The sequence below is a fragment of the Saccopteryx bilineata genome, chromosome 6 (assembly GCF_036850765.1).
Source record: "Saccopteryx bilineata isolate mSacBil1 chromosome 6, mSacBil1_pri_phased_curated, whole genome shotgun sequence".
NCBI classification, from domain to species: domain Eukaryota; kingdom Metazoa; phylum Chordata; class Mammalia; order Chiroptera; family Emballonuridae; genus Saccopteryx; species Saccopteryx bilineata.
The window spans coordinates 36,546,702-36,572,852 of record NC_089495.1 but is presented as its reverse complement, the minus strand read 5'-3'; the positions used below and the strand labels follow the sequence as shown (position 1 = coordinate 36,572,852).

Here is a 26,151-nt window from a genome sequence, read left to right as displayed (position 1 = left end):
ATTTCAATATATCTAATAATAAATGGTCTTTATCCTCACAGTTTATTATATATGTGGATAAAATTAATCACCTAAAATTAGATTTGATAGCTTATCCTTTGACAAATATACTTTTGGGCTAATGGACTAAATCAGAAGGAACTTGGAATTACAAACCTCCCAGGTCAAAGAGTTGGTGTGAACATTTTCAGATCATTGCTACTTTAATGAATTAAGAGGGCTTTCGTGACATGAAGAAATAAAGAATACATTTTCCAGTGTGTTCAGAAAAATAAGATTCACTTAATAGGCTGTATCTCAGATACTGCACTGGACCAACTTGCCTGTGTAGAAATAAGCAACATTTCCTAAATTTCTACATTGCATATTAACTTTTTTGTGGTGCACACTATATTCTAGTTTAGTTGTTATTCATGTTGACTTACTGATGTGATATGCTAACATTTACTGTGTGATCTCAGGACTTGATCACTTACTTGATGAGAACAGAGTGCCTGACCTCACTCAGATGTACCAACTATTTAGCCGAGTGAAGGGCGGGCAGCAGATCCTGCTACAGCACTGGAGCGAGTACATCAAGGTGTGTGGGGTTTGTCTTGACAGTGATACCAACTGTGCTTTATGGAAGGGTAGGTGGCCCATATTGAGGACACTGCGGTACTCTGGCAGGCAGAGTGAACTGGACTGTGTGGAGTCCTTTGTTTTTTCATTTAAGTGATCATAGTAGTCTTCCATTTCCTTCCAGATCACTTGTGCAAACTTTTATTATAACACCAACAGTGATGAACATCATCCAGTTATAAACATGATTTAAAAGGCTCTTTGGCTATTTATCATCAGCATAAGTACTTAAGTTTAATTCTATAGTTGAGATTTTCAAAAAGTAGTAATTTTTGTGAATCTACTTTTAAAACCATGATCTCATGTTTTTGCACAGTGAAAAAACTATTACACATTTTGATATATCAGGCTGCTGTGTGTGCTACTTTATTTCCTAGGAATCCAGGATCTAACACTGAAACTTGCACTTTGATGTTTCTGTAGCATGCACATGTGTACATGTATGGTTATAAAAAAGGGAAACGTGCTCAGGTGAGAAAGTCTAAAGAACTTAACCCCTCATACACAGATGAGTTACAGTTCAAACTAGGACAGTGGATAAAATGTATCAGTACCAAAATCCTGGTTATGATGCTGCTCTAGAATTTTGCCAGATGTTATCATCAGAGGAAAATAGTGTACAAAGGAACTCTTTCCTATTTCTATTGCGTGTGAATCTATAAATATCACAAGAAAATTTTAATTAAATAAAAAAGATGAAACTTTCATGCTGCTTTCTGGAATATCAGGCCTGGACTTGCATATCAGTCTACATGTTGAAAGCTTGTACACACACCCACCACCCCGATATTATATACGGTGATATTGAGCTAAAAGTCATGACTGACTTAAGTTGGAGCAGCAATAGAGCTTCATGTTAAGGAAAGGCTAATGGAGATTTAGAGTTTTGCCGATGAGTAGTCCTTCTGGGAAGAGGATCAGGTGTTCAGCACAAAAAGTTCACCTTTGCAATTTTTGGTTTGGGTAGTAAATATCAGTGGTGTGACCATGGTTCCTAAGTGTCCATTAATGTTAAGGAATTACACTGTGACAAAATAGATTACATTCAGCAGTGTGTCATTATCAAAACAAAGCTGATTCTTGCAATGTGTGTACATTGTTTTTAAATGTAGTCGGTACAAAGGGTACAGTGAAAAGTAAGTTCCTCCTACCTCTGGTGGTCATAGTGTCCCTCTCCAGAGGGTACTTATGCTAATTTATTTATATCTTTTCACCAGTAAACTGCTTCCATGTGTATAAATGATGTGTAAGTATAATTTTTTTAAATTACATTGATTTATTGTACTCATCACCTCTTCAACTGGTAGTTGTTGTCACACATAGACTTTTAGTAATGTGTAATAAGTATTTTTAAATTAAAAATACAGGCTAAAAACCATAATTTTTATAGTTAGAAATGAAGGAGAAAGGAAAGTATAGTCAAGAAGTCCAAGTAGGTGTAATGGGTTAATGGGAATTAATATTTGTTTGAAGAATTTACAAGTAAGAGTTTTTCAAAAAGCAATTGAAAATTTCCCAGTAATTTATAAGTTCTTCCAGAAGCAGACTTGTAATGCTAAATTATTAATTGTGTATAGTAGTTCCCTCTTTTATTCTCAGATTCACTTTCTATGGTTTTACTTCCCTGCAGTCAACTGCATAAATGAAAAATTTCAGAACTAAGCAATTCATAAGTTTCAAATTCCAAGCCATTCTCAGTAGCATAGTGAAATTTCAAGCTGTCCCACTCGAGTTATAAATCATCCCTTTGTGCAGCATATCCACACTGTATATACTGCCCACCCATTGGTCACTTTATAGCCGTTATGGTGTCGGCATGTGTTTTGATCATCATAATTTTACTCAGTAATGGCCCCAAGTATAAGAGTCATGATGTTGACAATCAGGTAATGCCAAAGAGAACCCTTAAATTACATGTATAAAATATATATAGGGAAAAACATATAGTATCTGTAGGGTTCAGTACTCTCCACAGTTTCAGGAATCCACGGAGATCTTAGAACATACCCCTGAGGATAAGGGGGACTACAGTATTCACTTAATTTTTAGACTGTAGGCAGAATTTATGAAATTTCTAAACTGTCATGATTGTTGGATAGCAGGAGAAAATAATGTGTGGTATCATAAACCTGTGGATGACTTGGTGTGTTTGTTTTTGTAGACTTTTGGGACAACGATTGTTATCAATCCTGAGAAAGATAAAGATATGGTACAAGACTTGCTGGATTTTAAGGACAGAGTGGACCATGTGATAGAAGTGTGCTTTCAGAGGAATGAGAAGTTCATTAACTTGATGAAGGAATCCTTTGAGACATTTATCAACAAGAGGCCAAATAAGCCTGCAGAACTGATCGGTAGAAAAACGTATTTCTATTATATTTTTTCAATATGGGAAAGTAAGGCATAACTCCAGCACATTTTTTTTCCTCAAAATATTCAAGCTCCTCATGTGGATGGGGGAAGGATTTGTATCACACTTTATTAGGAGACACATTTTTAAAAAACCATATACACAGGTGTGCATATATATTTTGTATGTACCTCTATGTGTGTGTGTATAAGTACATGGTATTTCCATAAGGGATTTTGTAGTAGTAATTCTGTAAAAGATGAGGTTTGACTTCACAAAAGGAAAGAGGAACAATAAATATTTAGTCTAGTCCGCATTTCCAGTTGCAGCCCCAGAACTATATTTTGTAAAGGTGAACCTTGATTCTCTTTCTTAATTACTTGTAAGTAATTTCTGCTCAGAAATTGGATTGTGCCCTGACTGGGTACCTCATTTGGTTAGAGCGTCGTCCCTTTTTCCGGTATTGTATATTCATGACTCCTAGGTCATAAATTGTCTGTATATGTATGGGTTTGTTTTTGGGCTCTCAATTCTTTTGCATTGTATTTTTTGTGTGTTTTTGTTTTGATTACTGTAGCTTTGTAGTATAGTTTGAAATCAGGAAGTGTGATACCTCCAGTTTTGTTGTTCATTCTCAAGATTGTGGGTTGTGGGTTCAATGCCAAGTCAGGGCACATACAGGAACAGATCAATGTTTCTGTCTCCCTTTCTCTCTCTAAAATCAGGCCTTTTTTTTTTTAATAGAAAGAAGTTGAATTGAAAAGGTTTGTTTTATATGATGTCTCTGTGTATGATAATTTTATCAATCTCTAGATAATATTTAACATGAGATACTATCTAGTCAATTATGTATTTTTTATACTTTGTGCTCTATCCTATTCTGTTTAAGAGATCTTTACCTAACCCAAGGTCACTATTGATTTTTTCCCCTATTTTCTACAACTTCATCGTTTTAGTTCTTACAATTAGGTCTGTGATCCATTTTGAGTTAATTTTAGAATATGGTGTGAGGTAGCAGTTCGGCTCTGCCAGTTAACCTGGTACCATCTTTTTGAAAAATATTCTTGCTCAGTTGAATTTTTATACTTCTGTTGAAAATCAGCTAGGCTCATTTCTGGACTCTATGCTGTTCTATTGATCTGTGTCTGTTTTTATGCCAGTATTACAATGTCTTGATTGCTTTCACTTTATAGTAAATTTTTGTATACGTTTCAGGTATACAGCATTATGCCACGTCTGTATACATTACAGAGTGGTTACCCACTAAAGTCTGATAACCATCCATCACCATGCAATTGACTCCCTTCACCACTTAACATTATACACTCAGGGTCCAGCCATGTTGCCATAAATGGTGAGGTTTCATTTCTTTTCTTTTTTTTTAAGATTTTATTCATTTTAGAGAGGGGAAATAGAGAAGGAGGGGAGGAACAGGAAGTATCAACTCCCGTATGTGCCTTGACCTGGCAGCTCTGAGGTTTTGAACCGGCTACCTCAGTGTTCCAGGCTGACGCTTTATCCACTGTGCCACCACAGGTCAGGCAAGGTTTATCTTTTTGATAATAGCTGTTCTAACAGGTGTGAAGGGATATCTCATTGTAGTTTTTATTTGTATTTCTCTACTAGTTAATGATGTTGAACATCTCTTTATGTGCTAGCCATCTACATGTATTCTTTGGGAAAATGTTCAGATCCTCTGCCCATTGTTTTTTTGTTGTATGTTTAGTTGTTTGAGTTCTCTTTTTTTTTTTTTTTTTTTATATATAAATAAATTTTTATTTTAATGGGATGACATCAATAAATCAGGGTACATACATTCAAAGAAAACATTTCCAGGTTATCTTGTCATTTAGTTATGTTGCATACCCATCACCCAAAGAGAGATCGTCCTCTGCCACCCTCCATCCAGTTCTTTCTGTACCCCTCCCCCTCCCCTCCCCCTCTCCCTCCTTCCCTCCCCCCACCCCCCATAGCCACCACACTCCTGTTCATGCCTCTCAGTCTCGCTTTTATGTCCCACTAATGTATGGAATCCTGCAGTTCCTGTTTTTTTTCTGATTCGCTTATTTCACTCCGCACAATGCTACCAAGACTCCACCATTCCGCTATAAGTGATCCAATGTCATCATTTCTCCTAGCTGAATAATATACCATGGTGTATATGTGCCCCATCTTCTTCATCTAGTCCTCTATTTTTTTTACAGTGATTAAAAGCCTTTAAGCAAACTCTTGGCCAATACAGCAAGAATCTATAAATGAGTAGTGTCCTTAACATGTTCCCCAAGTCCAAGTTGGCCCCCTCACCATGCCAAATCCCTGAAAAATGCAACCCAACCACAGTTCAGTCTGTTTGGAGCTGTCACAGGGAGCAGGAGTCCAGGAAAGTTCCCCACAGGAAAAGTCCGTATGGCACTGGAATTGTTGTCACCATTCTATACTTTGCAGCTCATGTCCAAGTCCCAATGACCGCTGCTTCTAGCTGGTAATGATTCAGGTAGACTGGAAAAAGCCATTTGCAGCATGCGTGGATATGGAGCTTCTGTTCTCCTCTGCCTGGAGAGTTGAGACCAGGTTGCTTTTCCCTGGAGCTCTGTGACTGTGGCCTGGTAAAGAGAACCTTGGGATACACTAAGCTGGGTGGCAAAGGTAAATTCATAATACAAGTTGGCAAAAGGAGGAAAGAGCTCTAAATTAAGAGTAGGTCCCAGCCTGAAATATGAGTGGGGCATTGAGGTAGGAGGAATAAAGGAATCACTATATATTAAGCTAAGCAGCAGAAAATAGGACTATCAACACCCACAACAGAGATCTTTGAGGGAAGAATAAAGAACCTGACTATTCAGGCAAAACATAGTTAAGTGGCCCTTGTGCAAATGAGATCAGTTTACCTGCTTCTTGGAAGAAATACCCTAGGCTCGTCCACAGTGTCGTAGATGGGGTCGACGGCCCTGGGCACCTTCAGCCTTCAGTGGCAAACCCCAGCATTCTGGGCAAGGTTAGGTCATAGATGGCTGGAGCAGGCCTGGAAGAGACTGAACCCTCCCTTAGAGGAGCGAGGGGGAAGCCCACCTTCCAGTGTCCCTGTTTCCTCACAGCAGAGGTGTGTAAGCCTGGCAGGCTTTAGCTCAATGACCTTCCTTTCCACTATTGAAGCAGGACCCAGATGGCATCCTATGAGACCCCTTTGGGGTGCTGGAGCCTTTAAGGGTGTATCCTAAAAGCTGGTAGTTCCCCCTGATCTCTATTGGGCTTTTTCTGCCTCTAGGTATCTTAAAAGCCATTCTCAGAAGATCTCGCTGAGGGGTTTGAGGATCCCCATCCGCCTATATAAATCTTTTCCATATATCTGGAGCTATTTGGAAAAAAGACAGAACAGTGTTATTAGCTAGATCTAATAAAGAAGGTAGATTTGGTGTCTCCTGTTCATCAGCTTTCAAAAGAAATGTAAAATTTTTTTTTTTTAAGTAAAAAGCATGATATGGTAGACCCGTCGGAGTCATTGGCCTGGTGTGCAGGATTCCCGGGTTCAATTCCCGGCCAGAGCACACAGGAGAAGCGCCCATCTACCTCTCCACCCCTCCCCCTCTCCCCCCTCCTGGTCCCTCTCCTCCCGCCCACAGCCAAGGCTCCACCGGAGCAAATCCACCCTGGGCACTAAATGGCCTCCGCCCCAGTTGCTAGAATGACTCCGGTTGTAACAGAGCAACATCCCAGATGGGCAGAGCATTCCCCCCCGGTAGGCATGCCAGGTGGATCCCAGTCAGGCGCATGCAGGAGTCTGTCTGCTTGCCTCCCCATCCCCATCCTCAGAAATATACAAAAAATAAATAAATAAAAGAAAAAATACAAAAAAAAAAAAAGGGGGGGGGGTGGGCATTCCCTTGTGCTAAAACACCAGGGAGCATGGAGTGAGCTTGAGTATGTCCTATGAAACATGGAGCTCTATGTTTACATATAAGACTTTGAAGAAGGAGGAACTGCTGAAATAGTTTGTCAGCATTTGTCCCTAAGACAGCAGTCTTTATAGTGGGAACACCATACGTAAATATTTGCTGTCTGTCTATAGATTAAGGGGGGAATATTGTTTTTTTGTTGTATGTTTAGTTGTTTGAGTTCTTTATATATTTTGGATAATAACACCTTTTCAGATGAATGACTTACAAATATTTTCTCCCATTCAGTAGGTTGCCTTTTCATTTTGATGATGGCTTCCTTAGCTGTGCAGAAGCTCTTTTGTTAATTTTATTTATTTATTTATTTATTTTTTAGAGAGACAGTGAGTCAGAGAGAGGGATAGACAGGGACAGACAGACAGGAATGAAGAGATAAGAAACATCAATCATTAGTTTTTCATTGTGCATTGCGACACCTTAGTTGTTCATTGATTGCTTTCTCATATGTGCCTTGACCGCGGGCCTTCAGCAGACCAAGTAAGTAACCCCTTGCTGGGGCCAGTGACCTTGGGTTCAAGCTGGTGGGCTTTTTTTTGCTCAAACCAGATGAGCCTGCGCTCAAGCTGGGTACCTCGGGGTCTCAAACCTGGGTCTTCCGCATCCCAGTGCGACACTCTATCCACTGCGCCACCACCTGGTCAGGCAGCTTTGTTGGATATAAACCTATTTATTTATTTTTGCTTTTGTTTTTCTTGCCTTTCGAATCAGATTCACAAAAAAAAAGTCACTAAACTTAACTCCTCTTGTTTCTTTGAGGAATTGTATAGTTTCGAGTTTTACATTCAAGTCTTTTAATCCATTTTGAGTTAATTTTTGTATACGATGTAAGATAAGTATAATTTCATTCTTACACATCTGGACTGTCCAGTTTTCCCAGCACTATTTATTGAAGAGTCTGTCTTTTTTCCAGTATTGTATATCTCATGACTCCTGTGTCATAAATTAATTTTCTGTATATGTGTGGTTTTATTATTGGCTCTCAATTCTCTTCCATTGTACTGTGTGTATGTTTTTGTTTTGATACCATATTGTTTTGATTACTGTAGCTTTGTAGTATAGTTTGAAATCAGGAAGTGTGATACCTCCAGTTTTGTTGTTCTTTTCTCAAGATTGCATTTGCTATTTGGAGTCTTTTGTGGTTCCATACATATTTTAGGATTATGGCCTTGGCCAGTTGGCTTAGTGGTAGAACGTTGGCCTGGCATGTGGATGTTCTGGGTTTAATTTCCAGTCAAGGCACACAGAATAAACGACCATCTGCTTCTCCACCCCTCCCCCTCTCTCCTTTTTTCTCTCTCTCTCTCTCCCCCCTCCTTTCCCCTCTTCCCCATTTCCTTTCCCATAACCATGGGTCGATTGGTTCAAGCATATCACCCTCAGTGCTAAGAATGGCTCTGTGGAGCCTCCAACTCAGGTGCTTGGTTGCCAGCATTGGCCATAGGTGGAGGTTGTCGGGTGGATCCCAGTCAGGGTGCATGTGGGAGTCTCTCTCTATCTCCCTTCCTCTCACTTGGAAAAGAAAGAAAGAAAACAAATTTTAGGATTATTAGTTCTAGTTCTGTGAATATGCCTTGGAATTTTAATAGGGATTGCACTGTACTTGTAGATTGTTTTTAAAAGTAAAATGTTTATTGACATTTTAAAAGTATTAAGTCTTCCAGTCCAGAAGCATGAAATAAATATCTTTTCAGTATTTGTGTCTTCTTTAGTTTCTTTCATCAGTGTACAGCTCTTTCACTGCCTTGTTAAATTTATTCTTAACACTTGATATGCTTTTTTGATATAATTGGAAAGGGGTTTTTTTTGTTCGTTTTGTTTGTTTATTGAGAGGCAGAGAGACTCATTCATGCACCCTGACTGGGTTTCACCCATCAAGCCCCCTACCAGGCTATGCTTTGCCCACCTGGGCCACTGCTCCATTGTTCAGCAACTGAGCTATTTTAGTGCCTGAGGCAAGGTCATGGAGCCTTCCTAAGCACCCAGGGTCAACTTTGCTTGAACTATTCAAGCCATGCTACAGGAGGGGAAGAGAGGATAAGGGGTGGAGAAGCAGACGGTTGCGTCTCTTGTGTGTGTGCCCTGACCTGGAATCCAACCCTGGACTTCCACACACCAGGCTGATCACTGACCCAACCAGCCAGGGCCAGGGGGTTGTTTTCTTAATTTTGCTTTCTGATAGTTTGTTAGTAGTGAGTGGCTAGATTTTTGTGTCCTGTAACTTTACTGGATTCATTTATTGGTTTTAACACTTGTTTGTTTTCTGGAATCTTTAGGGCTTTTACAGGGTATCATCTGTAAATAGTGACAGTTTTATGTCTTTCTTTTTGATTTGAATGTGTTTTATTTCTCTGCTTGCCTAATTGCTTTGGCTAAGACTTAGAATAATACATTGTTATGTAAAAGTGGCAAGAGTGAACATCTTTGTCTTGTTCCTGATCTTTGAGGAAAAGCTGTATTTTTTCATCATTGAGCATGTTAGATAGATTTATGTTGATGTATGTCCCTCTGTGCTCACTTTAAGATTTTTTATCATAAATGGATGTAAATTTTACGAAACGCTTTTTATGCAACTATTGAAATGATCATATGCTTTTTGTGCTATATCATGTTGATTGATGTGCAGAACCATCCTCTCATATCTGGGATAAATCCCACTTGGTTATGGCCTATCATCCTTTTAATGTGCTGTTGAATTTGGCTAATATTTTGTTGAGGATTTTTACTTCTCTATTCATCAAGGATATTAGTCCGTTACTGCCTTTATTTGTGATGTTCTTGTCTGGTTTTGGTACCAAGATAATGCTGGCCTTATAAAATGTGCTTGGAATCATTCCTTCCTCTTTAGTTTTTTTGAAAAAGCTTGGGAAAGTTAAGTTTTTTGTTTTTTGTGTTTTTTTTTAATGTATGGGAGAATTCACCAGTGAAGCCATCTGGTCCTGGACTTTTGTGTTTTGGGAAGTTTTCGATTATTGATTCAGTCTCTTTACTAGTTAGGTTTTATACTTCTAAAATGAAACAATTTTAAAGTTACCACTTTATACAGTTATTTAGTAATATACAAATATTTCAGGATTCATACAATTGCACTAGTTAGTAAAAGTTTTAAAATTTACAGGTGGCGAAGAGCAAGAAAAGGTGTATACAGGGAAACAAAACTGGACTTGTGATGATTATTGTTTAGGGTGTATGATGGGAACATGGAGTTTATTATAGTACAGTTGTCTACTTTTATGTATGTTCAGAATATTTTATACTAAAAAAGTTATAAAAACAAATACTAATAAAATTAACAATAGAAGAAATTCACAAAGAATTGAATTTGGCCTTTGTGCCACTTGATGGATTGACGTTTCTCTAAAGATGAATGTTTTAACTCTTGGGAGTTTGGGCTTCTTAAAAGTCTTGAGTTGAACCCTTCTTTAAGCCAGGTTGTAGTTGGTTTGTGTCAAACAGGAAGCCAGAGTAGAACTGCTCTAATCCTTGCATTCAGGGATAAGACATGGTCACCATGTATATAATCACAGGAAGCCCTGAGAAAAATCCTATAAGAGTGTCTTATCCTAATTTCTTATGCCACATCTTGAAGATGGACATTCCCATTCCTGAAGCGATAATGTCTCATGAAACCAAAGCATGTAATTATTAAAGTATTTATTCTCACATGACTTGAAAGGAAATATCTTAAAGCAGTGTTTTTCAACCACCAGTCAGTGGACCAGCACAAAATTTCTGGTGGACCGGCGGTTGAAAAACATGGTCTTTTTTTTTCTTTTTCCCAAGTGAGATGGGGAGATAGCTAAAGAGACAGACTCTGTATACACCCTAACTGGAATCCACCTGGTAACCCCATCTATGGGGCCATGCTCACAAACAAGCTATTTTTAGAGCCTGAAGCTAAGGCTCCATGGAGCCATCCTCAGCATCTGGGCCTGTGTGCTCAAACCAATCAAGCCAAGAGAGAAGGAAGGAGGGGCGGTGGAGAAGCAGATGGTCACTTCTCCTGTGGGCCCTGACTGGGAATCAAACCGGGACTTCCACACACTGGGCTGAAGCTCTACCACTGAGCCAACCGGTCAGGGCCAAAAACACTGTCTTAGACAATCAGTTATTTGTCTTTTTGTCATACAATAATGTCATTTTGGAAAGGTTCCAGAGTGGTATTGTCCATTTTTTGCTTGTAGAAATTAAAGATATTTTTTATATATAACACTCATTTTTCAAATTATAAACTTCTAATTTCACAGCAAAGCATGTTGATTCAAAATTGAGAGCGGGTAATAAAGAAGCAACAGATGAAGAGCTGGAGAGGATCCTTGACAAAATCATGATAATATTCAGGTTTATTCATGGTGAGAAATACTCTTATTTTTATTAACATTGGGCACATAGAAAATGCTACTTAATCAATATATGTATATTTGGGCCCTATCTTTTCTTGAAAAAAATTAACTGTAATACTTCCACTGTCATATTGATACAGGAACTAGAGTGACAACCAATTGCTGATTAAATTGAAAGTATTTCTTTATTTTTTTTGACAGAGACAGAGAGAGAGTCAGAGGGATAGATAGGGACAGGCAGACAGGAACGGAGAGAGATGAGAATCATCAGTTTTTTGTTGTGGCAATTTAGTTGTTCATTGATTGCTTTCTCATATGTGCCTTTACCGTGGGACTACAGCAAACCGAGTAACCCCTTGCTCGAGCCAGCGACCTTGGGTCCAAGCTCGTGAGCTTTGCTCAAACCAGATGAGCCCACGCTCAAGCTGGCGACCTCAGGGTCTCAAACCTGGGTCCTCCGCATCCCAGTCTGACGCTCCATCCACTGTGCCACTGCCTGGTCAGGCTACATTAAAAGTATTTCTTTGGGGAAATATAACACAGGATTCAGTAAAATTAAAGCTGGCTTGCATTAACATGAACACTCAGGGTTTCTCAGTAGTTAAAGTGAACATTTGTATATTAACTGTCTAATGTGTTGTTACTTTCATTTGATTATAAATAGGTAAAGATGTCTTTGAAGCATTTTATAAAAAAGATTTGGCAAAAAGACTCCTTGTTGGAAAAAGTGCTTCAGTAGATGCTGAAAAATCTATGTTGTCAAAACTAAAGCATGGTAAGCATGTGGAACCTGGGGTTCTGTCTTACCTCCGCGCTGGGAATTTGTTGCACTAACATGTTGCTCCTGGTGTTTTTCACCCACCCTTCACTTGTGTCCCAGAGTGTGGTGCTGCTTTCACCAGCAAACTGGAAGGTATGTTCAAGGACATGGAGCTCTCCAAGGATATCATGGTTCATTTCAAACAGGCAAGTTCTGTTTTTTCAAGTAAAATAGCTTTTTAAAAAGTATCCCATTTAAATTAAATGTGAAATGATTATTATGTAGAATATGTAAATAATTATATAAATTACATAAAATTCTCATTCTTAAAAATTACACTGTTAATATCCCATGTATTCAAATAACCTAAATTCAAAATGGAAAAAAAAATCCCTAAAAATGTATAATAAAAATTTGATTTAAATGAGTTAAGTGGTATCTTATATTGGTGACATAACCAAAGAATAAAAAATATTACAAGTGACGTTGGAGCACATTTTATAGCTCAGTGGAATATTCTAAGGGCTAAAATAAATACAAACAATATTAATCTGTATTTTGAAAATAAATACCATTTACCTTTTTTACTTACTTTTTAATGATTTGCTAAAATAATTTTATTTTGATTTTCTTTGCTTTTAGTATATGCAGAATCAGAGTGACCCAGGCTCTATAGATCTAACAGTAAATATACTTACAATGGGATACTGGCCAACATACACACCTATGGAGGTACATTTAACTCCAGAAGTAAGTGTTTTTAAAGACTATTTGTCCTTTATTTTTAATACATTAGCGCTGCCAAAACATTATAGACTTCTTTCTTGTTCCACCCACACCATGCACAGACATGTTATCTTTCAAGAATTATTTAAGGAGAGGGTTTTGTTTTGTTTTTGGTTTTTTTGTGAGAGAGACAGAGATAGGGACAGGCAGACAGCAAGGGAGAGAGAAGTATCAATTCATCGTTGTGGCACTTTAGTTGTTCATTGATTGCTTTCTCATATGTGCCTTGACTAGGGGGCTACAGCAGAGTAAGTGACCCCTTGCTCAAGCCAGCAACCTCGGGGTTTTGAACCTAGGTGCTCTGTGTCCCAGTCCAACGCTCTATCCACTACGCCACCACCTGGCCAGGCTAATGAGAGGGTTTTTTAAATCACACTCATCAAAAATTAAAGTAATTGCTTTTGTTCCCATCCACAGGTCATTCTGGCTCACCCATGTCCACTGGGTGACCATCAAGAAGGCATCAACACAAGCACTTGTTTTAATAGTTACTGCTTGTCAAGTTGTGGGTGCTGCCTGTCTGGTTATTATTTCCATCAATTATAAACAGTGCCAAAATCTTATGAATGGTATTACTGAGGGCTTATTATATGTCAGCCATGACTCTAGGTACTCTGGGGATTTTCAGACATGAGGGAAAATTCAGCACTCAAGAACTTAAAATCCAGTGGGGGAAACAACAGGAGCCACCATTAAGTATATATAATACCAGGTGATACTACAAGGGGCCAGTTCCAGTGTGGGATCTGGGAATTAAAGATGAGTGGGGTTGAGGGCCTTCCAGCTGAGAGGCCTTCCAGAAAGGGCAAAGAAAGGTTCCAAGTCATGGAAACTGGGAGTCTGGGTCAGAAATAGTCCCTCTTGAAGCTTTTTTTTTCCATTCCAAGACAATATCTTTTCTTGATTTTTATTCAGTTGCCTTTTTTGTTTTTTTCTCTCATTTTTTTCCCTCCATCTATATCCTCAATGCTAACATTATCTAGACTCACCCTTCAGGTCCCTTCTTATTCCATATCCTCTCTATGAAAGCCCATATCACTCTCAGCCTCCATCCTGTGTGTCAGATATCCCAAACTCAACAGCCAAGATTTCTCTCATTGCCCTTCTGCCTCCCCTGTCCCTGAATCTCGCCATCCTCTGGGGAATGGTGATAGCACTTCAGTCAGTTTTTCTGTGAGATGTTAACCTGCTCTTTATGGCCCATTCACCCACATGAATGTTATGTTCCCTCTATTCTAAAACTAGCTATAGGCCCCAAACCCACCTAGTTCTTTCATCCTCTCAGGCCTCCATGTATAACCCTCTGAATGGAACCTCCTCCTGCAGAAAACCTCCACACCCTGTTCATCCCCAGCACTTGAAGCTAGTTAAGACTTATCTCCCCAGTCACCTTAACCAGAAAACTCTCCTTCACCTCCTCACACCAGTGAGAGGGTGGGTGCACACCCCACCCTGGGCGTGCCTTTCTCTGGGCACGAGTTTATTCACTTCTTATTTTATTTTGAAATAGTTCAGACTTACAAGAATTAGCCAAAATAAAAGAATTTCTAGTAGTGTTCATTCTTTTTTTAGCATTGCCTATATACACTGCTCACAAAAATGAGGGGATCAGGAAACATGCAGATACTCCAGTACTTTCAGCGTTTTGTATAGTGCATTTTCACCAATGAAATAAAAGTTGGTTTTTCATCTCATTTGCATAATTGAACCACTTTCTTTGACTTGTCGTTTGCTTATTTACCCATCTGACTCTATCCTGCTTGGTTCTTGCTTGAGTTCATTTTTACCTTGCTGAACAGTGATTTTTTTTTTCCTAGCTCCATCATTTTCTCTATATTTAGAGAATAGGCATTCTATTCTAAGAGCCTTCCGCTCTACCACATTAATTTATTTATTTCTCTGTCTTTATGAAGATGAACTCATGGAATCTCACTTATTTGGTATTCAGTTTGTCCCATATTTGGCTGGTGGATGCACTTTTCAGCTAGCTCCTTGTTCTTTCAACATACCATCTGTATATTTGAGTACTTTTTTATTTTCTGGCAAAAGATGTTTGAGGTAGCCCTGGCCAGTGGCTCAGTAGGATAGAGCATTGGCCCAGCATATGGACATCTGAGGTTCAATTACCGGTCAGGGCACACAAGAGAAGTCGCTTCTCTCCCCCTCTCTTCCTCTTCCTCTCCCACAGCCAATGGCTTGATTGGTTTGAGTGTTGGCCTGGGTGCTGAGCATAGCTCGATTGGTCTGAGTGTTAACAAACCTCAAGTACTAAAAATAACTCGGTTGATTCAAGCATTTGCCCTCGAGTTAGTTGCTGGGTGAATCCTGGTTGAGATGCATGTGGGAGTCAGTGTCTCTTTAAAAAAAAAGAAAAAAGAAAATGGACTTGGTGGTGGAGCATCTGCCCAGCATGTGGAAGTTGCGCATTCGACTTCCAGTCAGAGCACACAGGAGAACAACCATCTGCTTATCTACCCCTTTCCCTTCTTTCCCCACCCCCCTTGCAGCTATAGCTTGATTGATTCCAGCAAGATGGCCCTGGACCCTGAGGATGGCTCATGTTCCCGCCTTAGGAGCTAAAAGTAGCTCAGTTGCTGAGCAACAGAGCAACGCCCCAGATGGGCAGAGTATCACCCCATGGGCTTGCCAGTGGACCCAGCTGGGGTGCATGTAGGAGTCTGTGTCTCTGTCTCCCCTGCTCTCAATTATAAAGAAAAAAAGAAAATGTTTGAGGCTTACCTACTATATTTTTTAAATTGTGGTAAATATAACTATAATTTACCATTTTAAAGTGTTCAGTGTCATTAAGTTGTGCATCCTTCCCAAACAGAAACCCTGGACCCGAAGCAGTCACTCCCATCCCTCCCCACCACTCACACACTGCCTTGGCAACCACTAATCCACTTTCTGTTTGTAGGTTTGCCTAGACCAGACATTTCATGTAAATTAAACCATATAATACATCTGACTCAACTTAGTATCTTTTCAAGGTTCATCCATGTTGTGACATGTGTCAGTGCTTCATTCCTTTTTTTTATTATCAGTATTATTATTTTTATTGGTTTTAGAGAGAGGGGAAGGGAGAGAGGAAGAGAGATAGGGATGTCGATCTGTTTCTGTTATGTGCTCTGACTGGTAATCAAACTCTCAACCTCTGTGCTTCGGGACAACACCCTAACCAGCTGAGCTATCTGGCCAGAGCAGTGCTTCATTCTTTTTTAAGACTGAATAATTTTGCCTGACCAGGCGGTGGTGCAGTGGATAGAGCGTCAGACTGGGATGCAGAGGACCCAGGTTCAAGACCCCGAGGTCGCCAGCTTGAGCACAGGCTCATCTGGTTTGAGCAAAGCTCACCAGCTTGGATCCAAGGTCGCTGGCTCGAGCAAAGAGTTACTCGGTCTGCTGAAGGCCCATTGTCAAGGCACATATGAGAAAGCAATCAATGAACAACTAAGGTCTCACAACGAAAAACTGATGATTGATGCTTATCTCTCTCTGTTCCTATCTGTCTGTGCCTGTCTGTCCTTCTCTCTGATTCACTCTCTCTGTCCCTGTTTAAAAAAAAAAAAAAAAAAAAAGGCCCTGGCTGGTTGGCTCAGTGGTAGAGCATCAGCCTGGAGTGCAGAAGTCCCGGGTTCGATTCCCAGCCAGGGCACACAGGAGAAGTGCCCATCTGCTTCTCCACCCCTCCCCCTCTCCTTCCTCTCTGTCTCTCTCTTCCCCTCCCGCAGCTGAGGCTCCACTGGAGCAAAGATGGCCCCAGGTGCTGGGATGGCTCCTTGGCCTCTGCCCCAGGCGCTAGAGTGGCTCTGGTCCCAACAGAGCGATGCCCCCTGGTGGGCAGAGTGTCGCCCCCTGTGGGCGTGCCGGGTGGATCCCAGACCGGCGCATGCGGGAGTCTGACTGTCTCTCCCCGTTTCCGGTTTCAGAAAAATACAGGGAAAAAAAAAAAAAAGACAATTTTCCATTGTTTGGATATACACTACACTTTGTTTATCCAATCATCCATCAATTGAAACTTGGATTGTTTCCACTTTTGGCTATTGTGAATAGTGCTGCTGTGAACAAGAATGCAATTTTTGTTTGAATAGCTATTGTTAGTTCTTTAAGTATATCCCTAGAATTTCTGGGTCAGGTGATAATTCTGTTTAGCTTCTAGAGCAACTGCTATAGTTTTCCTTCATAGCTACATTATACATTACCATTAGCAGCACACAAGGATTCCAGTTTCTCTACATCTTCACCAATATTTGTTATTTTCAGTTCTTTGGTTATAGCCATCTTAGAGTATGAGTGGGAATCCCATTTTGATTTGATTTTTTTCCCTAATAACTAATGATATTGAGCATCTTTTCATGTGCTTACTGGCCATTCGTAGATCTTCTTTGAAGAAGACTATTTAAACCCTTTGCTCTCTTTTTAATTGTGTCTGTCTGCCTTTCTGTTGTTGAACTATAAAAGTTCTTTATATATTCTGTATACTAGATCCTTATCAGGCTTTGCACAAAAGCTTTTAATTTTGGTAAAGTCTAATGAATCTATTATTTCTATTGTTACTTGTACTTTTGGTGTGATAGCTTAAAAAAAAAAACTATTACCAAATCCAAGGTTATGAGAATTTATCCCTCTGTTTTTTTTCCTAAGAGTTTTATAGTTTTTAGCTCTTACATTTAGGTTTTTTATCCATTTTGAACCTGGAATAGTATAATAATTAGCATGTACTAAGCACCCATGGTTTGTTACTGCTAACATAATTTCAGTTATCACTTTAGGAATTAATGTCAAGGAAATAATTTTTAGGGAACGTATGCATTAAGCATTTCATCACATTATTGACTTTTAGTTTGTAGGTGTGACATGGTATAGTAGATATATTCTCTGAAGAGCCCTTATCTTTTCGATATATATTAAAATACTTAGAAATGAAATGCTACCATGCCTAGGATTTGATGTTGGTGAAGTTGGGTAATGGTATATGGGTGTAATTATGACTGTTGAGCTGACTTTTGAAGCATGAAAAGGAGTTTACCAAGGTGATGTGAGACTGACAGAGGGCACCACTTCGATGGAGCACAGAAGCACTTATTGAAAGGGCAGATCAGGCCCAGGAACAGCAGTGATTATGTATTCACTGGGCACCTGCTGGTACTATGCAGAGTGGACAGCAATGAGAAGCCCAGACCTGGTCCTGCCCCCTTTAAGCTCTCTGTCCAGAGGACATATTCACAAATTCCCTAAATGCTATCAGAGCTGAGTGGTTAGTGGTGGCTTCTCTGAGGAAGCAATTTCAAAAAATGAGTAGGTATTTTTAGGGAAGTGGGTTCCCAGATCTGGTGAAGGAGACGTGTGAAATCCTGATGGAGGATGAGGCAGGGGGTGCTCAGTGAAGTGGAGAAAGGGACAACGGGGAGGCACAGGCCAGGCCAGTGTAGTTCAGAAGTTTCAGAGGAAAGGGGCATTAGTAAGCCATGGAAGAATTTTACTCTTAGGAAGAACTTGGAAGTGCTGAGGACACTGATAAGGGAATGACCAGAGTGAAAAGAGGAGGGGACAGGACCCTGGAGATGCTAGTATGTATAATATAATAGGTGGGAAGACAAACCAAAGACGACTCAGAAAGCACTGGCTCAAGTCTAAGCAGGGAGTGTCATAGAAGCTAGAAGGGTAGGAGGAGGCTGTGGTTGCTGCGTGGACAGCTGTTGAGAGGGGTCATCTCACAAGATGAAGCCTGAGGAGGGCCGTGAGATTTGGCAGCACAGACTGCTGGTAACCCTGGGTGCAGAGCGAAGCCAAGGAACTCAAACTAATGAGCCAAAGGAAGTGAAGAGGAACAAATGTGGTGCATATGAACACATATACAGAAACTCAGAGAAATAAAGAGTTCGTCCATGAACGAAACAAGAACAGATACAGGAGTAGGAAAAGAGGGAGACACCTGGAGAAGGAGAAGCTCAGGAACTTAAAAGTAGGATAACAAGCAATAAAAAACTGGCAGATTAGGGGGAGGGAGGGGCATAAAGAAAACCAGATAGAAGGTGACAGAAGACAATTTAACTTTGCGGGAGGGGTATACAGCACAATCAAATGTCAAAATAATCTAGAGATATTTTCTCTCAACATATGTACCCTGATTTATCAATGTCACTGCATTAAATTTAATAAAAAAATATTAATATTAAAAAAAAACTGGCAGAAAGTTTAGAAGGCATGAGAAATCCTCCAAGAAAATAGCAATGAATGCCTGACCAGGCGGTGGCGCAGTGGATAGAGCGTCAGACTGGGATGCGGAAGGACACAGGTTCGAGACCCCAAGGTCGCTGGCTCAAGCAAGGGGTTACTCGGTCTGCTGAAGGCCCATGGTCAAGGCACATATGAGAGCAATCAATGAACAGCTAAGGTGTCGCAATGCGCAACGAAAAACTAATGATTGATGCTTCTCATCTCTCCGTTCCTGTCTGTCTGTCCCTGTCTATCCCTCACTCTCTCTCTGTCTCTGTTAAAAAAAAAAAAAAGAAAATAGCAATGAAAATAGTAGCTTGTGTCATGCTTCCTATGCATGCACTGTCCTGAGTGTTTTACATTAACTCTCACAAAAGCTTGATGCCTGGGCCTTACCATTACCACAGTTCATGGTTCACAGATGAGGCATTGCAAGGCCCTAAGAGCAGTTAGGAGTGAGTAAGAGCTTGAGCTGAGGCTTGGCAGGGTACACCTGGGCATTCAGACAGCGTCTCTAACTGAGGATGGCCACATGGCCCTAATTACATATGCCACTGGCCAGGGAAGCCTGCATGGAGATGTGTGGAGAATACAGAATACAACATGTTTGTACATTAAACACCAGTTCAAGTATTCCATTGTGGGAGGGGAAACCCAGGTGTCCTAGATTGGTGGACATTTTCACAGGTATATAGAGTCCAAAAAAATAACTGTCCAACAGAACTGATTGTTTTATTCAGCTGTGAAAAGTTTTAAAATATTGTACATTGAATGACCAATGGTGTTTAACATAATTAAATTGTCTTCCTGTGCTTGACAGATGGTTAAACTTCAGGAAGTATTTAAGACATTTTATCTCGGAAAGCACAGTGGTCGAAAACTTCAGTGGCAAACTACATTGGGACATGCTGTTTTAAAAGCAGAGTTTAAAGAAGTAAGTTATTTTAAATTTATTTTTTAATTTTATAAGTATGTTAATAGAGTTTTTGAAATTGTGATGGAACTTTGGTAGCAAAGAAAGGAAAAGATTAGTCAGTATCATTCAACACTGACTTTTCTAGGTTAATAAAATTAAACAGTTGAAGGATTAATATTCTGATCAATAAGTCAACAAGAAAAAAAAAGTCAACAAGAATAAAAGCATTTACTGAAAAAAAGAGCAAAGGATGTGGAGAGGCAACTCATAAAAGCAACACTAGAATATCAGGCCCTGGCCAGGTAGTTCAGTTGGTTAGAGCATTGCCCAATATGGCAACATTGCGAGTTCAGTCCCTAGTCAGGGCACATACAAGAATCAAACAGTGACAGCATGAATGAGTGAAACAAGTTGATGTTTCTCCCCTTACCAAAGATCAATTAAAAAAAAAAGAACTAAAACATCAATATCCATGAAAATGTGTTCCACCTCTCTGCCAAAGGGTTGCAAATTAAAATATATACAATAAAATGTTACTTTTTGACTGTGAAATTGATAAAAGCTAAAACTAAAAGTAACAGTAACTTTTGCCCACTGCTGTAGGGAACACATGAGCTTTATGAAGGGCAGTTTGACAGGTACATATCTCAGAACTTCTCAAATCACATGCTTTGTTGCAATAATTCCAATCCTGGGAATTCATCTTAATAAAACCTTTTATCGGGTTAATGAATAAAAATATCTGTTGGAATGCTGTTATTGAAAGTGATCAATTAAGAGGGAAAATGCATACAATATATCAATAAAGAAGCAAGTCACAAAACAGTCCCTTCATATTTGAATTTAACTTCAATTTTATAAATAAAATTATGTATACTAAGCAAAGAAATTACAGAGTTACTAGTGGAAGCATATACAGTGTGTCCATAAAGTCATGGTGCACTTTTGACCGGTCACAGGAAAGCAACAAAAGATGATAGAAATGTGAAATCTGCACCAAATTAAAGGAAAGCCCTCCCAGTTTCTGTAGGATGATGTGGCAGCATGTGCGCATGCGCAGATGGTGACGTAACACCATGTATACTGTGGAGCAGCCCACGGCCATGCCAGTCGAGATGTGGATGGTACAGAGGAAAGTTCAGTGTGTTCTGTGGCTCGCTAAGTTCGAATCCGTGACCAAAGTACAACGTGAATATCGGCGTGTTTATAACAAAGCGCCACCACATAGGAATAACATTACTTGGTGGGATAAGCAGTTGAAGGAAACTGGCAGTTTGGTGGAGAAACCCTGTTCTGGTAGGCCATCAATCAGTGATGAGCCTGTAGAGGCTATACAGGATAGCTACCTAAGGAGCCCTAAAAAAATCTGTGCGTGAGCCCACATCAAACTGCACTGAATAGGTATGAAACTGGGAGAGTTTTCCTTTTATTTGGTGCAGATTTCACATTTCTATTGTCTTTTGTTGCTTTTCTGTGACTGGTCAAAAAGTGCACCATGACTTTACAGACACACTGTATTGTGTTCATGGACAGAAAGAATTAACATCATTAAACTGTTCTTACTGCCCAAAGCAATCTATAGATTCAACACAATTCCTATCAAGATAACCAATGGCATACTTCACAGAACTAGAACAAGTATTCCAGAAATTTATATAGAGCCAAAAAGACTGCACATAGCCACAGCAGTCTTGGGAAAGAAGAACAAAGTTGGAAGAATCACACTACCTGATATCAAACTAGACTACAAGGCCATAGTAATCAAAACAGCATGGTACTGGCATAAAAACAGACATACAGATCACTGGAACAGAATACAGAGCCCAGAAATCAGTCTACACCTATATGGTCAATTAATATTTGACAAAAGAGGTAAGGAGATACAAGTGGGGTAAAGACAGGCTATTCAGTAAATGTTGGGAAAATTGGATAGATACATGCAGAAAAATGAAACTAGACCATCTTACACCATATACAAGAATAGTTCAAAAATGGATTAATGACCTAAATGTAAGACTCGAAACCATAAAAATCCTAGAAGAAAACAGACAGTAAAGTCTCGGACATTTCTCATAGCGGTATTTTTTCTGATACATCTCCTCGGACGAGGGAAATGATCAATCAATCAATACATACATACTACATCAAACTAAAAGGTTTTGGAAACCATCAACAAAATAGAAGGACAACCCACTGAAATGGGAGAACATATTCGCCAATGATGCATCTGAAAAAGGATTAATATCCAAAATTTATAAAAACATAAAAATTAACATCAAAAAAACAAACAGTTCAATGAAAAAATGGGCAAAGGACCTGAATAGACACGTCTCCAAAGAGGACATACATATGGCCAGTAGACATGGAAGGATACTTAACATCACCAGTCATCAGAGAAATGCAAATTAAAACCACAGCTGGCAAAATGTTTAACATCAGTAAGTCAACAAACAGTAAGTGTTGGTGAGTGTCGAGAAAAGGGAACCCGCGTGCTCTGTTGGTGGGAATGCAGATTGATGCAGCCACTGTGGAAAGGAAGATAGAGTCACCTCAAAAAATTATAAATGGAATTGCCTTATGACCCAGCAATTCCACTTCTGGGAATATATGCAAAGAAACCTGAAACACTAATTTGAAAGTATATATGCACCTACCCCTATGTTCATTGCAATGTTATTTACAATAGTCCAGATTTGGAAGTAGCCAACTGCCCATCAGATGAGTGGATAAAAAAGCTGCAGTAAATGTGATAATTTATAGCCATAGAAAAGAAGGAAATCTTACCTTTTGTGATAGCATGGATAGACCTGGAGATTATTATGCTAAGTGAAACAAACCAGTCAGAGAAAGACAAGTACCATATCATTTCAGTTATATGTGGAATCTAATGAACAGAATAAAAACAACTCCTAGATATAGAGAACAGCCTGACAGCTGTCAGAGGGGAGAGGGGTTGGGGGGCTGAGTGAAAAAAGTAAAGGGATCAAGGGAAAAATTAAAATCTGCTTCAGACACAGACAACTGTGGTGATCACCAAAGGGAAGTGGGATGGGAAGAGACAAGAGGGGAAAGAAGGGATAAATGGTGATGGAAGGAGACTTGACTTGGGGTGGTGAGCACACAATTTACAGACAAAATATTATAGAATTGTGCACCTGAAACCTATGTAATGTTGTTAACCAATGTCACCACAATAAATTCAATTAAATAAATAAATATTTAAATAAGGTATAAGTGGACACAAAGCAGTTCAATTCATGTTCAAGGGTCAACTATATATATATTATATGCAATTATATATAAATGATGGATACATGTTACATTATGCTTATTGTGCAGGAATTTATTTATTTTTGTGACAGAGAGAAAGGGACAGATAGGAACAGACAGATCAGAAGGGAGAGAGATGAGAAACATCAATTCTTCGTTGCAACACCTTAGTTGTTCATTGATTGCTTTATCGTATGTGCCCTGACAGGGGGGCGGGGGATACAGCAGACTAAGTAACCCCTTGCTCAAGCCAGCGACCTTGGGCTCAAGCTGGTGAGCTTTGCTCAAACCAGATGAGCCTGCGCCCAAGCTGGCAACCTTGGGGTTTCAAACCTGGATCCTTTACATCCCAGTCCAATGCTCTATCCACTGCGCCACCGCCTGGTCAGGCATTGTACAAGATTATATACATAAAACCACACCTACTAGTCTTTAAGGCAGGGGTCCCCAAACTACGGCCCGTGGGCCCCATACAGCCCCTGAGGCCATTTATCCGGCCCCCACCGCACTTCCAGAAGGGGCACCTCTTTCATTGGTGGTCAGTGAGAGGAGCTTAGTTCCCATTGAAATACTGGTCAGTTTGTTGATTTAAATTTACTTATTCTTTATTTTAAATATTGTATTTGTTCCCATTTTGGTTTTTTACTTTAAAATAAGATATGAGCAGTGTGCATAGGGATTTGTTCATAGTTTTTTTTATAGTCCGGCCCTCCAACGGTCTGAGGGACAGTGAACTGGCCCCCTGTGTAAAAAGTTTGGGGACCCCTGCTTTAAGGTATATAAAAGTTATGATTCCCCTTACTGCCAGCTTCAGAACTAGACCTCTGCAACATGATCTCATGACTGTAGTTCTTGCCTTCCATGGCTAGGCTTGAGAATGAAGCCCTCACATAGGATGCTCCATTGTCCACACAAAACTACTTTTGTGTTGAGAGTCTGCAGTGGGAACTTTTTGGAATAGAGGTGGGGAATTATATGAGGGCCAAAGCTGGGTTACATTAGTCATGTATGTCACAAGCACATAGAAAGGGAAGCTGGGACCACAGTTTATGGTCATTTATGTGTTGATTACATTATTCATTCTTTTAAGAATGATGTTGGCTGGATCTTTTGCTAGCATCCCTGTCCATACAGACTTTGTCACTGGGTCTTCTCATGTTCTGTGCACTCCAGTGGCATTCACTCTACCATTAGAGGACTACAGTAGGCTACAAATGGGATGCAAGGGTGCTTGTTAGGTTTGTGTTGGCAATGTCTGACTTCAAGTAGTGATAATTCCTTCTTGTTCAACACAACTTACTAAATAACTTTCCCTACTTTAAAAAATATTTCAAGAGAAGAACTTTTTTTTTTATGTGTTGACAGAGACAGAAAGAGGGACAGATAGGAAAAGACAGGGAGGGAGAGAGATGAGAAGCATCAAGTCTTTCATTGTGGCACCTTAGTGGTTCATTGATTGCTTTCTCATATGTGCCTTGACCAGTGGGCTACAGCAAAGCGAGTGACCACCTTGCTCTAGCCAGCGACCTTGGGCTTCAAGCCAGTGACCATGGGGTCATGGTCTGTGATCCTATGTTCAACCTGGTGAGCCTGTGCTCAAGCTGGTAAGCCAGCGCTGCCAGGGTTCGAACTTGGGTCCTCTGTGTCCCAGTCCGATGCTCTATCCACAGCACCACCACCTGGTCAGGCTCAAGAGAAGAACTTTTAAGTGCAATACCAAGTTATTTTATTCTTCTATAATCGTTAACAATTTATTTGGTGGCTAGTTCCCCTACCCCAAAGTTTGAGAGCAAAATGCCTTTTAAAATTTTTCTAGATTGCCCTCACCAGGTGATGGCGCAGTGGTTAAAGCAATGGCCTGGGACACTGAGGACCCAGGTTCAAAACTCCGAGGTCACCAGCTTGAGCAGGGGGTCACTGGCTTAGCTGTAACCCCTCAGTCAAGGCACATAGGAGAAAGCAATCAATGAAAAACTAAGGTGCTGCAACAAAGAATTGATGCTCCTCATCTTTCTCCCTTCCTGTCTCTGTTCCTCCCCCCTCTCTCTCTCATGCGCACATGTGCTAAAAAAAATTTTCTTCAAGATTGTGCGTGACCTGTGGTGGCGCAGTGGAAAGAGTGTCGACCTGGACCACTAAGGTCTCCAGTGTGAATCCCTGGGCTCGCCTGGTTAATGCACATACAAGAAGCAACAAACAAGCAATGAACAGCTAATGTGAAGCAACTATGAGTTGAATAGTCTTGTTCCCCTCACCTTCTCTGTCTGTAAAACCAATAAAGAAAACATTAATTCCCGGCCAGGGCACACAGGAGAAGCGCTCATTTGCTTCTCCACCCCTCCGCCGCGCTTTCCTCTCTGTCTCTCCCTTCCCCTCCCGCAGCCAAGGCTCCATTGGAGCAAAGATGGCCCGGGCGCTGGGGATGGCTCTGTGGCCTCTGCCCCAGGCGCTGGAGTGGCTCTGGTCGCAACATGGCGACGCCCAGGATGGGCAGAGCATCGCCCCCTGGTGGGCAGAGCATCGCCCCTGGTGGGCGTGCCAGGTGGATCCTGGTCGGGCGCATGCGGGAGTCTGTCTAACTGTCTCTCCCTGTTTCCAGCTTCAGAAAAATGGAAAAAAAAAAAGAAAACATTAAAAAAGATTTTTTTTTTCAAGATTGTACAAACAGCTTCACACATGATGTGTCTGTTTTCTTTAAGGGAAAGAAAGAATTCCAGGTGTCCCTCTTCCAGACTCTGGTGCTTCTCATGTTCAACGAAGGAGATGAATTCAGCTTTGAAGAAATAAAAATGGCCACTGGCATAGGTGTGAAAACTTTTTCATGAATGTGTGGTTTCTGAATGTCCTTGTTTGTAAAACATTTATTCCTTTAAGAGATGCAGACTCTGTTTCTGCTCAACACAATTGAGTGTGGTTTCCTTCATTCTTGTTGAGTG

At 40.2% G+C, this 26,151-nt stretch overlaps 1 protein-coding gene and 1 long non-coding RNA gene across 3 annotated transcripts in view; one reads left to right on the top strand and one right to left on the bottom strand.

Moving 5' to 3' along the window:
- LOC136308926 (uncharacterized) overlaps positions 1-26,151 on the bottom strand; it is a 57,426-nt gene that overhangs the window by 10,820 nt on the left and 20,455 nt on the right. The gene's annotated exons all lie outside the window — the stretch shown is intronic.
- Positions 1-26,151, top strand: part of CUL4A (cullin 4A) — a 66,775-nt gene that overhangs the window by 34,999 nt on the left and 5,625 nt on the right. The window contains exons 10-17 of one of the 2 annotated variants that reach the window (XM_066236828.1): positions 462-580; positions 2,783-2,975; positions 11,169-11,273; positions 11,929-12,039; positions 12,145-12,230; positions 12,667-12,774; positions 19,850-19,963; positions 25,915-26,020. In XM_066236828.1, the coding sequence (XP_066092925.1) occupies positions 462-580; positions 2,783-2,975; positions 11,169-11,273; positions 11,929-12,039; positions 12,145-12,230; positions 12,667-12,774; positions 19,850-19,963; positions 25,915-26,020 (942 nt within the window). Of the gene's footprint in view, positions 1-461; positions 581-2,782; positions 2,976-11,168; positions 11,274-11,928; positions 12,040-12,144; positions 12,231-12,666; positions 12,775-13,227; positions 14,463-19,849; positions 19,964-25,914; positions 26,021-26,151 lie in introns of those variants that run through there. The other variant, XM_066236829.1, reaches the window with a different exon arrangement.